The sequence below is a fragment of the Lissotriton vulgaris genome, chromosome 6 (genome assembly GCF_964263255.1).
Source record: "Lissotriton vulgaris chromosome 6, aLisVul1.2, whole genome shotgun sequence".
In the NCBI taxonomy this organism is placed as follows: domain Eukaryota; kingdom Metazoa; phylum Chordata; class Amphibia; order Caudata; family Salamandridae; genus Lissotriton; species Lissotriton vulgaris.
In genome coordinates, this window is record NC_141694.1 from 1,760,326,193 (window position 1) to 1,760,342,541 (window position 16,349).

Genomic DNA, 16,349 nt, shown 5'->3' on the forward strand with positions numbered 1-16,349 from the left:
GACCGATGCATGCGCAGACTGGATTTCTGCAAAGCGGCCATTTTATTAAGGGGCAAGCATGATTATGATGAAAAAAAAACACATAGGCAAGCCTCCTAGGGACACCCGTGTGTTGGGGAAATACAAATAAAATGACAAACAATCGGAGTTAGTACAGTTATGATTTAGGCGAGGTTCATGAAAGAGAGCAAGTCGCGTTACGTGCGAATCCTTGCTCCATCAACATGACGTTCCAGTACCTTCGCCAGGAACAGAAGGAGTGAAATGGGGCGGTAGTTGATGGACAGCGAGGGGTCAGCACCAGTTTTTTTTAGAATAGGTAGGATAACGGCCGATTTAAGAGAAGGGGTGACAATACCCTGTGAAAGGGAGCTGTTGAGAAAGGTGAGAGGTGGCAGAGCACAGGTAGAGTAGACTTGTTTGAGGATATGTGCTGGGCAAGGATCTAGGGGGGAGCCAGATTTAACCAATGGCAGAAGAGATAAGAAAGAGTCTTCTGTAAGAAGAGGAATGGATTCAAGGCGAGCTGCAACTGGGGGGCACTGAGGGCTAACAAAAGAAGGGGAAGGAGGGGGGACGTTTGCTTTGATGACGGCTATTTTATCGAGAAAGAAAGAGTTGAGGGAATCGCAGAGGTGTTGTGAAGGGGAGGGTTTGAGTGTGGCCCTATCAGAATATGCGAGATCCTGCACAATAGTAAAGATTTCTCTGGGACGATTTTCGGCTGTATGGATCCTGGAGGAGAAATAATCCTTCTTAGTTGTCAAAATTGAATTTTTATACGAAGCCAGGAGAGTGACAAACTGATTCCTAAGGATAGGGCAGTAATGTCGCCTCCAAGATCGCTCGGCCCGGCAGACACAGAGTTTTTGTGCCTTCAATTCCTCGGTAAACCAGCGATTAGCGCCCTTGAGACGCCTGGATGAGATCCGCCTTAGAGGGGCGACTGAGTCGCAGCCTGCTCGAAGCCACCCATTGAAGGAGTCCGCTTGACTGCAAGATGAAAGTCCACGAAGATCCGTACTGGATGTGGAGAGAGTAGCGGACAGGGAGGCCACATCCACCCGATTCCATGAGCGCAGCCAAATGTTTTTGGTGGGAGGGGGCTTGGCCGCTGTGCTGAGGGATAGAGAAAAAGAAATGAGGGAGTGGTCGGACCAAGTGCAGGTTGTTGATGTAAATGGTAGATTGGATTCCAAACCTGGGAGGGTCCTAGGAAAGGGCCAATAGGGTAACCATACATTGGCGATGGCATGTCTCTTTTACTCTTGTAGCTGCTCCAACTATTCCCATTGGAGGAGCAGCTTAAAGATTCTTTTTTACGGCGATAAGTTAGCAAAGCCATCTTTCGAAGAGCTGTTGCCTACTGATACTTGGTAGTCTTGGGTCACAGTCACTACCTTTAGCATAACATGTTTCTATTGCTAGTCAAAACTACTACAATTTGTTCCTGAAGGCACGCAGAAAATTATGACTTGCTGATTTTGCAAGTCATTATTTACATTCTAAAGAATGTGACTTCTTTAGCTAAAACATCATTCTGCTACCAATGTAGCTATTCCCTAGGAAGAGTCATTCTGACAGTGTCTAAGCTATTCACCTCTTTCGATTGTAAATTTTGCTACCCAGTGAAAACCTATAGGTCCTTCTTTATGGCATTTTGTCGTAGGGCAGCGCAGCAAGGCTCTTTGCTGCCTGCCCTACTCCAAAGTGAAAGGGTAGGAATGCACCATATTTAAGCAATACAGTGCATTCCTGTCCTTTCTGCCTGCACTGGTGCCGTTTTGGCAGCCTATCGCCAATGTAGGCACCTTTTCACCATGGTGCAAGGGTGCCTCCATTGCAGGCATTATTGTTTTTGTGCAGGAAGGATCACCTTCCTGCACAAAAACAATCCTACAAGGTGTTGTCCTGTTTCCATGTGTGCTGCTAAAAACAACACACGGAAAGAAGGAAAAACTAGGAGAAATTCACATATTTTTCTTGTTACACCTAACCTCGGGAGGCTTACGGAGTTGGCGTTTCCAGAGCGTTACATCACTTTGCATATCTGGGGCAGTGTCAAATTCTATGGGTGTTGTGTGAGATAACCCAACCAATGCCTATGGAACGCCTCTGTGGCGCAGAGTAAGGCAATGCAGTTATTTGCTCTCCATCACCTTACTCATGATTTATGAGGCCACTCAAACCCGCGCAGGGTGGTTTTGCGTAGCTCTATAAATCTTTCATTTTCATATTCTATATTACTCTGTTTTCCGAACAGTAGTTAGGTTTGTGCCTATCACTATAACTATGTTCAGTCATCAATGATTTATAGTGGATGATGTTAGTCATTAGGGCGCTTATTTATGAGAGCCCTTCATCACTTTTGAACCACATAAAGTGACACAGAGCTCTCATAAATAAATAAATATAGTAAATCTAGTAATATATTTATAGCGATAGGCACAAACGTGACTAATATTTGAAAAGTAAGGGTAATATAGAATATATCTAAGTGAATCCCCGATATTTTACACAATGAACATATGAAATAAAACTTTCAACTCTTCCTCTGTTAGAAACATGGCAATTTGGGATTAGCCACGCCTATTGATTTTGCATCACTAGTAGGTCTAGCTATAGCGTGCAAACACAGATATGAAAACTATACGTGTTCGCTTTGGGCATTAAAGCTAAGCCTATTGGCTTTACAAATGCTTTTTAGGTCTCGCATAGGCGGCGCTTGGGCTGCCTCTTCGAGACATGCTGTATTGTGGTATGGACTTCAAGCTCCTCCCATTCTACACCCATACTTTTAATTGGCAGCTGTGATTGTCCTTTGTAACTGTTGTCCTTTGATTTGTTAATAGGCTTATTAGTTCCTCCTTGGTACCGCCCTGATTTGCATATAGCTGGGTCCGAACTGAAGTGGCGAAGTGAGCTAAAGAATGATGATGGATTCAACCAATATCTGTGACTGGGGGTTAGTGTCTGAAAAGTTTCAGCGCTCCGTCCAACATCTCCTTGTGTTTGCTTTGTTCGCCCTTAGTTGGCAGGGTATGCCCAGAAGTGGGTCCCTTGCTCACTTTGCCACTGGATTCAAGCTAGCCTGGCTGATGAAGGGTGTTACCCATAAACCGGTACCAAAATGCTTGTTTCTGGTTCAGTGACAACCTGGTTTGGCAGTTCAGGCTGGACTGTTCCCATGAGGTACAGGGTCAAGACGGATTTGCATATAGCTGGGTCTGAACTGAGGTGGCGAAGTGAGCTAAAGAATGATGATGGATTCAACCCAGATCTGTGACTGGAGATGAGTGTCTGAACATTTTCAGATCTCCGTCCATCATATCCTTGTGTTTGCTTTGTTCCCCCCTTAGTTAGCAGGGTATGCCCAGACGTGGGTCCCTTGCTCACTTTGCCACTGGATTGAAGCTAGCCTGGCTGATGAAGGGTGTTACCCAGAAACCGGTCCTAGGATGCTTGTTTCTGGTTCAGGGAAGACCTAGCTTGGCAGTTCGGGCTGGACTGGTCCTATGAGGCACAAGGTCAAGACTGATTTGCATATAGCTGGGTCTGAACTGAGATGGCGAAATGAGCTAAAGAATGATGGATTCAACCCAGGTCTGTGACTGGGGCTGAGTATTTGAAAAGTTTAGGCACTCTGTCCATCATCTCCTTGTGTTCGTTCTGTTGTTACCGCCCATCAGGACTGGCCCTCTTACTTGTGTTGTTACTCTGTTTGTTTCACTTACTGCCTGTGAGCACTATTTTCTTAAATGAGTTTCTCCTAGCTGCTATTGTAGTGTAGTTCCTATATTCCCAATAGGCTCTGCGCATTGGAATAATATAAACAGCAGTGTAGACGTAGGACTAAGGTCGACTAAGTCTCTACTGACTATATTAGACTTAATTAGTTTCGCCAGCTAGCTCAGAGGTCACTAGAAACTTTCTCGAATGTTCAGGAAAGAGTTAACTCTCCGGATTAGACAAGAAGGGATTAGCTTCTGACAACCGTACAAACATGACAACTTTACTCCCTCAGAATAGAGTGTATCTCTAGAGTCGTGTGAAAACAATAGGCAGCTATTTCACTCAGTCAATCGTGCATACTTAGTTTCACCAGAGTGCAGAGAAAGGTGTTATTTTATTGATCAGTCTTCTTTCTCATGCAAGAGAAATGAATTGCCACAATTGCAATACTTATTATGAAGTAAAGTGCGTACAGTAAAAGTAGTATTACGAAATAATACTGTAAAAGCATAGATATGGTTTCTTAGCCATATGATACTTTAAAATAGATAAAATATATATATACATACATAAAACCATTGACTAACGTACTCAACTGGTGCTTCTAACTACGCCTACCCCGATGTACCTGACCTAAGCCTAATACTTGGGAAGGATTAAAGTATGTAGCAGTTTAAGTTAAGTTGGTTAAGATTGTTTTTGCCAAGGATCTGATTCAAGAATTCTCTTTAAGGGTTTAGTCAGCTCCGTACCTTGGTAATAGAATTTGGGAGGTCTGGTATCTCCTTCTTTAGGATTCGATCTCCCAGCAACCCGCATGGGTGACTCGGGAACACCGGAGCTGGATTTTCTCGGCGTGAGAAAAAGTAGCTTCTCCAGCGCGTCAAAGGAGAGGGGCGGCTTCCGTGGGCTCTCGCATCAGCTGGGCTCTCGGGCAAGTAGATAGCCGCTCTTCTCCAAATCACCGAGTGTTTGCTTAAGGCCACCATTGGTATTTTATACCTGAAAGGTGCCGGGTTTGACGTAAGGTTGGACATAAGACATCACTAAGAACTAACAGTTCTTGCTGGACTCCAGCAGTTCTTGTTCAAATCAAAACAAAAGCAGGGGGGAATTTCCCGGGCTGCTGGAGGCTTGGTTTGTTTAAAGAACGCGTTGTGCTTTCTAGGAGTCGATGGGAATAGCCGTGCTGTGCTTTGGACTGCTTAGGCTATTACTGAATATGGATATGATTCTTATGCCTTTGTAAGGATATTATTGATTGTAACCGCACAAGGGCATGAATCGGGAATATCGAATTAGGGTCCTAGACAGAAATACAACACTATTGGAGATAGGACACGCTCTCCCACTTCATGCTTTACAACTACAAGGCTGTGTACGATTATGTGCGCTACTGGCATGGGTCAGGAGATGAGGGCTGGGTCTTTGAAGGAGTCTGTTTACAGCGCAGGGCTCTTGTCCTTTATGAGGGGTCAGCATGGCCGATACTTCAGCTGTACAACTGTAAAAATAACTCGGCTGGTCCCTTAAATGTGCACGCTTATCTGTAATAAAACTGGATTTAATCTATGTTGTACAGCGGGTGGGTTCGAGGTGGTTCTAGCAAGCAGTGCTTGGTACATCAAACTGACTTCAGCCACTGATCACATGCTCTGAGCATCACACTCACTACCGAAGTGTTTGCACAGTTCTCACGCCAAGCAACGCTCTACCTACCATAATGTGTGCTACATTCCAGAGATACACGCTTCTGACCACATATGTACCTTCCTGCCAGTTTATACAACCTGATGCCCAAGCATGTATATACCTGTCTGCGCATGCATGCTGCTGTCTGCCCATTCATGCCCTGACAGTAAACGTCTACTCCTGTCTGCGCATGCGTGCCCTTATCCGTCATACATGCATGCATACACATACATGCCTCTGCCCATCCCCTGCTTATAAACTGCAATAAACGCGCGCTCCTGTCTGTACATGAATGACCCTTCCTGTACATGCGTGCACCTGCCTACATGCATGCACCTGTCTCTAAATGCACGTTCTTGCCTCCATACTTGTGCACCTGCCTTTACATGTGTGTACCTGCCTCTACATTCGGGCACCTGCCTCTACATGTGGGTACCTGCCTTTAACTGCACGTTCTTGCCTCCATACTTGTGCACCTGCCTTTACATGTGTGTACCTGCCTCTACATGCATGTTCTTGACTGCATATGCATGCAGCTGCCTCTACATGCATGTTCTTGCAGGCACATGCCCGCACTGCCTCTACATGCATGTTCTTGCATACATGTCTGCACCTGTCTCTACATGCATGTTTTTGCCTGGACATGCATGCAGCTGCCTCTACATGCATGCTCTTGCATGCACCGGCCTCTACATGCATGTTCTTGCCTGCACATGCATGCAGCTGCCTCTACATGCAGAGTCTAGTCTGCACAAGCACCCCCACCCCCGTCCAGACCCGTATTTTCCCATCAGAAAAGGATGCAGCGTGCTATATAAAAACATAGAACACATTTCCCTATTTCATATGTGAGTAGCTGAGATATATATATATTTTCCTTTAGTTCTGGTTCTTGTAGTCTTGAACCTGTAATAAACAAAACCAACTGCAAGTACCAGAAAGAACAAGCATTTGCAATACAGTACATCTTGGATTTGCAAGAATTTGAGCTATTGGCATTGTAAATGACAATGCCTGCAAGTGGTGCGTAAACAAGCACTTTGTACTTATAGTGCTTGCTTAATGGAAGTAAAGGAGGCGCAGTTCCTGACAGCCTTTCTTCTCAAGTAAGCAACTAGTGTTTACGCACCACTTGCAGGGTTTCAAAACACATAAATAAAAGGCAGTGTCATTTACAATGCCAATAGCTCAACCTCTCGCAAATGCGAGACCTATTGCATTGCAAATGCTTGTTTTTTTCTGAAGCTGTTCAGCTCTAGCAAACAAGCCTGTTTTTACTTTTTGCAAATCTGGAATAAAATCTCCAAGAAAGTGGCAAAGTAAATAGGTCTACACTGGCATAGTCAAAAGGCAGGACTATTGGCTTTGTCAATGCTTATTTCCAATACTTCTTATATCCACCTTTAATCCCTTTGCATAGAGTTCAGATTGTTGGCTTTCCTATCACCACTCGAACGACAGGAAAATGAACATGAATGAATATGTCCTTGTGTAAAGTAACCAGTGCTCATGTAAAGCGCTCCATTACCTTCGGGTCGAGTTCGCCATATATAAATGTGCAAAAAAAACCATCCTGTTGAGCAATATACAGGTACCCATCTGCCGGAGGGGCAAAAAGCATAGGGTTCAGTTCTAATTTTATGGCAAGACCGGAGGCTCCTATTATGCTTTCTTATCTTGCATTTTATTCAATAGCAGCCAAGATAAGTGTAAAACTACAGTTCCTAGAGGGCCAGGTAACAACTGGGCCATGGGAATGGGAAAAAACGAGAGTATGGCAACCAATCAGCAGTCACATTATAGATAAGAGAACACACTGACTGCGCAGCTTCCTCTTTTCTTGCTGCTCGCAGTCAGATAAGTGTTCCCTTATCTATGCTCGCTATTAATTAATGATATTTGTTTATTTGAACTTGTATTTCATGCTTATTGTTGAATTATTCTGCCTGAGTTAGCGCTATTGCGCCTCTGAGTTCGCGCTACTCGCGTGTTTTCTGTTGACCGGTTCTGGTTACCGGCTTCTCTTTCTCCCCCCCCCCCTCCCGCCCTTTTTTTGGTATTTCCATGCTCCGCGGCTCTCGCGCTCCTCGCGCTGCCTCTCACCGCTTCTGGAGCTGTCCTTCTGTGCTTCGCTGCCGCCTTTCACCGCCGCTTTCCTCAGCGGTCGCTTTTACACATCGGAGCTCTTCTCTTTAGCCTGCCTTTCCTCCGGTCTCCTCGCTGCCGTGTTTTGCAGCCGACCCGCCCCTTTTTTCACGCCCCTTTTTACACGCCCCTCATTTTTTCCTCACAGAAAATTAACCCTTACCTGCCACATTTATTTATCATGGAGAATGAGAGCTCTTCTGAGGAAAATCCCTCTAACATGGACAATGGGTCTCTTAAACAGGACCTTCATAAGTTTATTAATAATTTTGTCGAACAGGCAGTTGAAGTCTCCATGAAAAGGATGTCAAAGAATATGGAGAACTCTATGGTCAGCATGTTGTCCAAGATTTTGGCCCAATCTGCGGGGGATAGCAGAAAACGCAAGGTGGAACACTCTGCTTCTGTGCAAAAGCCTAAAAAGGCGTCAGTTTTGGTTAGCGAGTCCTTCTCGCCTATGGATGAGGACGTGGTGCCTCCCAGGCCTCCTTCTAAGGAGGGGTTTGTCGGTACAGAGGGTAAGAGAAAACAGAAATCCAAGCACGCAGAGTCTCCTACTAAGAAATTAGTAATTTCCACCATTTTGGACACGGATGATGAGATGCCTGATGCTGACGACTTGTGTGATATTTTTGATGTCACTGACACCCCCCTCCCAAAATTCCCAAAAGTGATTCCTTTAACTTTGACCCAGTTTATGATTCGGAGGGTCTTCCTATGTTTGACCCGTCCTCCATTCGCCATCCCAACTCAACTGAATGGTTTCCATCACATCACGTTGGGGAATATATTTCTGCCCGTCTTCGGCTCCCTCTGGAAGCTTCGGTCCGTTCAAGATTAAAATCTGAATGTCCCAAACCTGCCCTCCCTGATAAAATCACCCTTGTCCCTTCCATTGACCAACCACTCCTTACCTTCTTTTCTAAATTTGGTAAAGACCCTTGACGCGGGGTTGATAAAGCATGGTCCACATGTCAGGATAAAATGTTGGATATTGTTGGTCCTTTGGCCCGAATCTTCGATATGGCAGAGTCTGCCCGTCTTGATGGTTCAGATCTTTCAGCTGATGACATCTCCATGTGGGTTCAACGTGCCTTTTGCCTTTTGGGCAATGCCAACGCAGCCATTACCCATGAGAGACGTAAGGGTCTTTTGATCAAGTTGGACCCCAAGCTTGCTAACCTCGCTCCTATGGACCCCGGCTCTAAGGCAAATGGCCTCCTCTTTGGGGAGAATTTGGTTTGTGACATTAGTCGCTTTGTCTCTACCTTTGCCTCTCTTGACAAGGCTCAACAATCCATTAAAAAGACTTTCGCCCCTCGGGTTTTTGGACGGGCCGGACGAGGCAGGGGTCGCTTTTCCGGCCGTCCCTACAATCAAGGCTCCAAAGGTGCTTACGACAACTCCCAAGATTACAAGCCGCAGTTTTACCCACAAAGAGGACGTGGTTTCCGCGGCAGGGGATGCAAAGGTTATCGCAACTCCAATTCCAATCAACAAGGTAAGCCTTTCTTCTTTCCCTCCTGTCGGGGGTCGATTAAAACTGTTTCTTCCAAAATGGCAAGCCATAAGTGTAGACCCGTGGGTTCTCAGCACAGTTCAAGGCTATCTTATAGAATTTTACTCTCCTCCTGTCCAGACCTCTTTCCCTCCTCCTCTGGTGTTTTCTTCCCTCATGTCCAACCTCATCTCAATCGAGCTGCAGTCCCTTTTACAGAAACAAGCCATCCGAGTTTTTCCCTATGACTCTACAGGCTTTTTAAGCTCCATTTTTCTGGTCCAAAAGAAAAACAAGAAATTACGCACTGTCATAAACCTAAAATGGTTCAACCACTTCGTGGTGTATCGTCATTTCAAAATGGAGACAATCCTTCATCTGAGGGATACCCTTCGACCGAACGATTGGATGGTCCGGTTAGATCTTCAAGATGCCTATCTTACGGTTCCTATCCACCAATCTCATTGGAAATTCCTTCAATTCCAGTGGTCAGGAGTGACCTATTGTTTCACCTCTCTTCCCTTTGGTCTCTCTTCTGCACCATGGTGCTTCACAAAACTTCTGAAGCCTGTGGTCGCTTTTCTTCGCTCCCTTGGTATCAGACTCATAATCTACTTAGACGATATTCTTATTCTGAACCTGGACAAACAGGGTCTCCTTGCAGATCTCCAGACCACTCAATGTCTTCTTCAGGACTTGGGTTTCCTTGTGAACCTCGAGAAATCTTCTCTGGTTCCCTCTCAGAACATGGAATTTCTGGGTTTCCTTGTGGACTCGGTGGCGGCGTCTTTACGCCTTCCCCTTTCCAAAATTTCCAAAATCAAGACGGAGATCGCCTCTGTGCTCCATCTTTCTGTCATTTCCCTCAGATCTCTGGCCAGGATTGTCGGTCTTCTTTCTTCCTCTATTCAGGCGATATTTCCGGGCCCTCTGCACTATCGGGCCCTTCAACGCTTAAAGATCAGGCACCTTCGCCAAGGCCTAGCTTATTCAGACGTCATCGCCTTAGACCAGGAATCCCGCACAGAACTGCAATGGTGGATAGACCATTTAGATGCGTGGAACGGGCGCACTATCTTCGCCACAACCCCAGATCTTGTTTTAGAATCCGATGCCAGTCTATCGGGTTGGGGTGCCCGCTGTGGTCCAATCTCAACTGGAGGAGCATGGTCAAAAGAGGAGTCCAGGCTGCACATAAATTGTTTAGAGATGCTTGCTGGTTCCTTTGCGATCAAAAGTCTTTCCAAAGACAGGATCCACTGTTCCATACTTTTACGCATGGCCAATGTTTCTGCGGTTCGCTACATAAATCATCTCGGCGGCACCAAGTCCAAGCCTCTAGCAGATTTAGCAAAAAGCCTATGGGAATATTGCCTTGCTCATCATCTCTCCTTGACTGCGGAGTACCTTCCAGGCGACCTCAATTCTGTGGCAGATTGGCACTCCAGGTTCCTTCGCGACTCCAGCGATTGGAGGCTTTGTCCCTCCGTCTTTCGTTCTCTTTCTCTTTTATGGGGTCCCTTTTCTATCGATCTCTTTGCTTCTCGCCTCAATTCGCATTTGCCCCAGTTTTTCAGCTGGCGTCCGGACCCCCTTGCTCTAGCCACGGATGCTTTCCTCCAGGATTGGTCTCGTCAACTCAATTATGCCTTTCCTCCTTTCATAATGATCAACAGAGTGCTGGCGCAAGTCCGCCGTCAGGAAACTTCTCTAGTACTAATAGTACTAATAGCTCCCTTCTGGCAAGCTCAAATCTGGTTCCCAGTTCTCCTGGAGATGGCGATAGATTTTCCTGTACTTCTGCCGTCCTTCGACGATCTTCTTCTCAACCCTCAGGGCGAGCGTCACTGTCTGATCTCGGACAACTCCCTCTCTCTGTCGGCTTGGAAAGTTTCCAGCCTCCCCCTTCTGACATCCTCATTTCACAAGAGGCTGCTCACTTTATCAGCCAAGCCTGGGCTCCAGGCACTTCCAAAGCCTACAAATCCGCCTGGTCTCTTTGGGCAAGCTGGTGTCTGGAAAGGTCTCTCGATCCCTTTTCAGCCCCTCTAGGTTTTGTTATCAACTTCCTGGCTTCTCAAGCCAGCGCTGGGAAAGCCTATCACACCATAAATCTCTATCGTTCGGCTATTTCCCTCAACCACTCACAAATTGACGGGAAACCTGTAGGCTCTCATCCTCTGATTTGTCGCCTCCTCAAAGGTGTTCGATGCGCAAAACCACCGTTGGCTAAGTATACTTCTTTATGGGATGTTTCTGTTGTACTTAAACTGTTTTTGAATTGGCCCTGTAATTCTGCTTTGTCTCTCAAAATGTTATCGGCTAAACTTACTATGTTACTTTGCTTAGTGTCTATCAAAAGAGTTTTCTGATGTCAGAGCTTTGGATGTCTCTTCTCGCCAATTTTCCCCTACAGGGGTGCTGTTCCAGATTCATAGGCGCACGAAGACTAATTTAGACTCTGTTTTTTATCCCTATTTTCCAGATCAACCCCAACTTTGTGTGGGTCAATGTTTGAAAATGTATGAACAAAGGAACGCCCTCTTGTTCCCAACTCCTTATTTCCTTTCGTAAACCCCACCTCCCGGTTTCCTCCCCTACCCTTGCCAGGTGGGTTCGCTGGGTTATGTCCCTTGCCGGTATTGATGTCTCCGTTTTCGGAGCACACTCGGCTAGAGGAGCCATGGCTTCTAAGGCCTTTTGGGCTGGCTCCCGTTTAGAGGACATACTGAGATCAGCAGATTGGTCCAATGACAGTATTTTCCGCATGTTTTACTGCAAGCCTCTTCATTCTGTTGCTTCTGATGTTATTGATTTGCTTTAAACAAGCATAATAGGAGCCTCCGGTCTTGCCATAAAATGTAGATTTTCCTAGTTTTTATGACGGAAAGTCTTAATTTTATTAAAGACACGGAGGCGAGTATTATCCCGCCGCTACACTATTAACATGTGTTCTCCCTCCCAACAGCGAATCCGGCCTTGCCGCTTGCCTCATCATAGAAGATCTACTCTACAAAGGCTTCGTTCATCTCCTGCTTGGATTTCCACTCCGGTCCTTCCAGTTCCTTCTTCGGATCCTTTCGTTGGACTTTGGCTCTGGATCCCAGTAATTAAGGACTTCTGTTCCTGGACTTTGGCGTTCCTTCTGGTTATGGCTATATTTCCTTTATTTTCTATTGTTATCTGACTGGCTCTCAGCGAAAAGAGGAAGCTGCGCAGTCAGTGTGTTCTCTTATCTATAATGTGACTGCTGATTGGTTGCCATACTCTCGTTTTTTCCCATTCCCATGGCCCAGTTGTTACCTGGCCCTCTGGGAACTGTAGTTTTACACTTATCTTGGCTGCTATTGAATAAAATGCAAGATAAGAAAGCATAATACTCGCCTCCGTGTCTTTAATAAAATTAAGACTTTCCGTCATAAAAACTAGGAAAATCTACATTTTGGCAGACATGCCAACCCTCCCGATTCAGGCGTGAGACTACCGATTTGAAGGCTAGTCTCCCGCCTCCCGATTCCTACAAGCAAAAACCCGATTCCTTGGGGTTTTCATTTGACAGTGCTTGGTACTGTGTAAAGTGCTAATTCTTCCAACTAAGAGTGGCGATGCAGGGGCTCTCGAAGGGGTGAAAAACCAACAAAGCGTCATTAACAAGGGAATCATCTTTTAAAGATCTGCGAAGTACTGGGGGGGGGGGGGGGGGTGGGGAGAGCTGTTTCAGCCCGGGCTGCCACAGGGGGGTGGGGGGAGTATGTACTGCCAACAACCTGCCAGGCCAGTGCCCAACACTTGCATCACCATCTCTGCCTGCCATTGCGCTCTAGGCTTCTGAAAGGTAAGAAAAAAACGTGCATTTACGTTTCAAATGTCCGATCCTACAGCAACACACTTCCAAAGCCCATATTTGACAGTAACCCGATTCAAAGCCACATTCTCCCGATTTTTTTTTAAAATCTCCCACTTTGCTCTCCTGAAATGTTGGCATGTATGTTTTGGCTATGTGCCAACTCACTATAACATGCAAAATAGAAGAAAACAGAGAAAATATCAAACTGTAATAGATAATTCATTTGATTAAGTAAGTTTTTCTTTGTTAAATTTCAGTTTGTCGAGTTAGGTTTTTAGGAAACTATCCCATTCCAAAATGGCCGCCACATTTGACACAGCTGCTCTCTTGAGAGTGCGGTCGATACCCCGTGACGACAGATCGTATTACAGAGGGCGTCTGGCCTCTTTGCATAACCCATCCCTGCAAGGTGACGTCCCCTTTCGAGGACCACGCCTCTCTCTCCTGGCCCCGCCCACTCTTGTTCTCGCGCTCCGGGTGGTTTTTCTCCATCCCAGAAGGAGACGGAAGCCGAGGGGTGGCAAGAAGGCGGCGGGGACGAGGATGAGCGGCTCCAACGTGAAAGTGGCGGTGCGGCTCCGTCCCATGAACAAGAGAGGTGAGAGCAGCGCCTTCGGGGAGGCGGGCAGAAGCCCGCACCCCTATTCGAAAACTCTTGGTGGCTCCCTGGGTGGCAGGGCAAGGTGCAGCCCGGCACTGACAGCTCACACTGGCTGCAGGCGGGGGCGCCGGGAGTGAGCTGGCGGTACCTGCTGCACCTGGGCGTGCAGACCAGGGAGAGCTGGCTGAGAGCGCTGGAGAAGGCGGGGGTTACCAGGCTGGACCTTCCTGCAGCTGGGTCATACTTGGCAGCCAGTTTAGAATGAGAGTAAACATTGACAGAAACTTTTAACACTCTGCAACTCTTTATTTAAGGAGGCACCGCTTCCTCCCTGGGACATGCATTGTCTCATTTAACCAGAACTGCACCCCTCGCCCGATATTTTTTTTGGGGGGGGAAGTAAAACTTTACTGTTTCTTCCCACAAAACTTTCCCAGACAAACACAGACCCACCACTTATCACAATGAAGAAGGCATACCCTCTTCCTCTTTCATTATAAGGCACACCTCTACCCTCCTTCAACATTACACCCCGCCCCTTTTTCTTCAGGGGAAGACCCCCTTCTCTCCCTACCAATCTGTCTTCCACAATCCAACAGAAAGTGCATACCACCTCATCTTATGCAATACAAAATACTTTACTGGTACAGGTTAAACAAGTTTTGACAAAGTAACAGCGTAAAATGCTTTAAACCTCACTATCTTGCCTACAGTGGTAGTTTCAGTTTCCAGGTTGTATACACTGTCTTTTTGATAATGTGTGCAGATTTGTTTTACTGGGTCTTTTGACAGTTTCCCTACTTCACATGTAACTGCAAATACTTGATTTTTTTCCGGAATATGGGGAATTAGATGGCCCAAGTGTAGGTTGGACGTGCAGAAGAAAGTGTTTGTTTCTCCAAAGTCTACCTATTGACAACTTGTAAACTCTATGCGTTTGTGGTATGATCTGTGCTGGTGTTCGGTATTTATGCTGTCAGTTTTTGACCAGTGAATTATTCTTCAATGGCTGCTAATGGTTCTTGCAAGTGATCTGTTGCATGCTAGCTTGTTGTCTAAAATGTCTCCAAATAAGACTTGTAGTGCTTCTTTCGGGCTGGTTGTATGCCAGAAGGAAGGCTCCTCTTCTGCTTGTGGCCTCCTATTTTAGGATTCTCTGTGACTGCTCCAGAGGGAGTTTGCAGCTGCGAGGGTGTGTTTGTTTACTTTCAACACTTGGTTGTGGAGGACGTTTGGTTGCTTTCTTGATGTAGCACCAGATTGTTTTAAACCTTTATAATATGTTTAATTATACGAACAAAAAAACCCCACAGAAGAAAACAAACAGTACCAGGATTTTAACATGCCCTTGTGGATAGGTAGCAGCAATAGACATCACCCTATTTCTGCTCTCCAACCTTTGTCAGTTTCTATTTTAACATAGAACTTACTTCAGAATTCAATTCGTGCATGAATGCATATATCCCACCAACCATTTGCATTAACTCATGTATCCTGTCTAATGATCACATCAAACACCTTTTGATTTAATCTACTGCCAAGAAACTGCATGGAATGGTTTCCTTCAGGATGCACAACTAATCCCAAAATCAAACAACCAACAACTAGTGGATTAACCACTAACCTTACTTTCCATAGTAGGGTGCTACCGCCACGTGTGCTTCAATTTGTTGTCAGGGTAGGTTTGCTCTATAAAAGGGCAATTACAATACAATGTCTGACTCTAGTGTTGTGATTCACCAGGAGCATTTATCACCTGGTGTGTCTGCATAAAGTACTAAAGTGGGGGGAATTCTGGAAAAAAATATTCAGCGTAAATAAAGGGACGTTTTGGTGTGTTGCTGTTCATAGTTTAAGGAAGTGTGATACTACAGCTGCTGCTCTTGCACAGCTGCATCTTACTATACAGGGCGTATGCTTCATTTACGCAAATGTTTGTAAGTAAACTTAAATTACCATTGACACCACATTTGAGTGAGAAATGTGGTCTAACATTCCAACTGTTGTCTTTTGCTTCTCCCTGTTTAATTTAGAGCAGTCTTCTGACTCTGAGTGCCATGTACTCATAGATTTACAGCCCTTCCGCCTCAGGCTGTGCTGGCATTTAATGACGGGATATCTCTATCCAGAGACCCAGACCAGCATGTTAAGTGCTTCTGCAGTGCGCACCGCTTTCTGTAGGGGTTCTCTGCACTTGAGCAATAGTTTTTACAAATACCAGACTCCTTGGACCTCGTGTAATCCATTCCAGCGGATGGAAACCTCAGAGTCTGTGACCTGAGGATTATACACAGATGTCTGTCTTGCCTGGCTGCCGCGCTGAACTATCTGACAATCTTGAATGTGACGCATTGCTTTGTTTAGAATGTTTGCTGTTTCTTTATTTGTCCTTGTTTCACCTTATTGGTAGCTCGTCCTGTGGGTGGAGAACAAGCAGGAGCTGTCTTTTATTTGCAAACATTAACAATAGTCCCTAGGAGGGCACTTTGTATTCATGCTGCAGTATTTAAGACACTTTGTGTTCAGTGTCACACGTGCTTGCTGAAGTTGGTACACTCCAGTATACAGCCTCTTTCTTTAACAGCTGCCATTGTTTGTATAGTTTGTGATGGTTTTGTTTAAGTTTTCCTTTAGCTACGGAAGTCCAGTTTTCCTCTTACTTGGGAAACACCCTATGGAGGTTGTTGGATTTGTGGCTTAAAGTTCTTCTTACCCCATGTCTCCCATCAGGAGACCATGTAAACTGAACAAGTTTGAATACGAAATGAAAAGGCAAGCCTTTCGCACTGTTCCCTGTTTCACTTTCGTTCTTAAGCTGCAATACAGCAGTTTAA

General features: G+C 45.6%; 1 protein-coding gene and 1 pseudogene across 2 annotated transcripts in view; both read left to right on the plus strand.

Moving 5' to 3' along the window:
* The first annotated feature begins 7,750 nt into the window (after window positions 1-7,750).
* On the plus strand, window positions 7,751-13,245 carry LOC147709427 (uncharacterized; annotated as a pseudogene).
* A 115-nt stretch (window positions 13,246-13,360) lies between these two features.
* KIF13B (kinesin family member 13B) overlaps window positions 13,361-16,349 on the plus strand; it is a 698,786-nt gene continuing 695,797 nt past the window's right edge. The window contains exon 1 of one of the 2 annotated variants that reach the window (XM_086927999.1): window positions 13,361-13,512. Coding sequence is in view for 1 of the 2 variants with exons in the window: in XM_086928000.1 (XP_086784126.1) it covers window positions 13,458-13,512 (55 nt within the window). In the remaining variant the exon portion in view is untranslated. The remainder of the gene's footprint in view (window positions 13,513-16,349) is intronic. The other variant, XM_086928000.1, reaches the window with a different exon arrangement.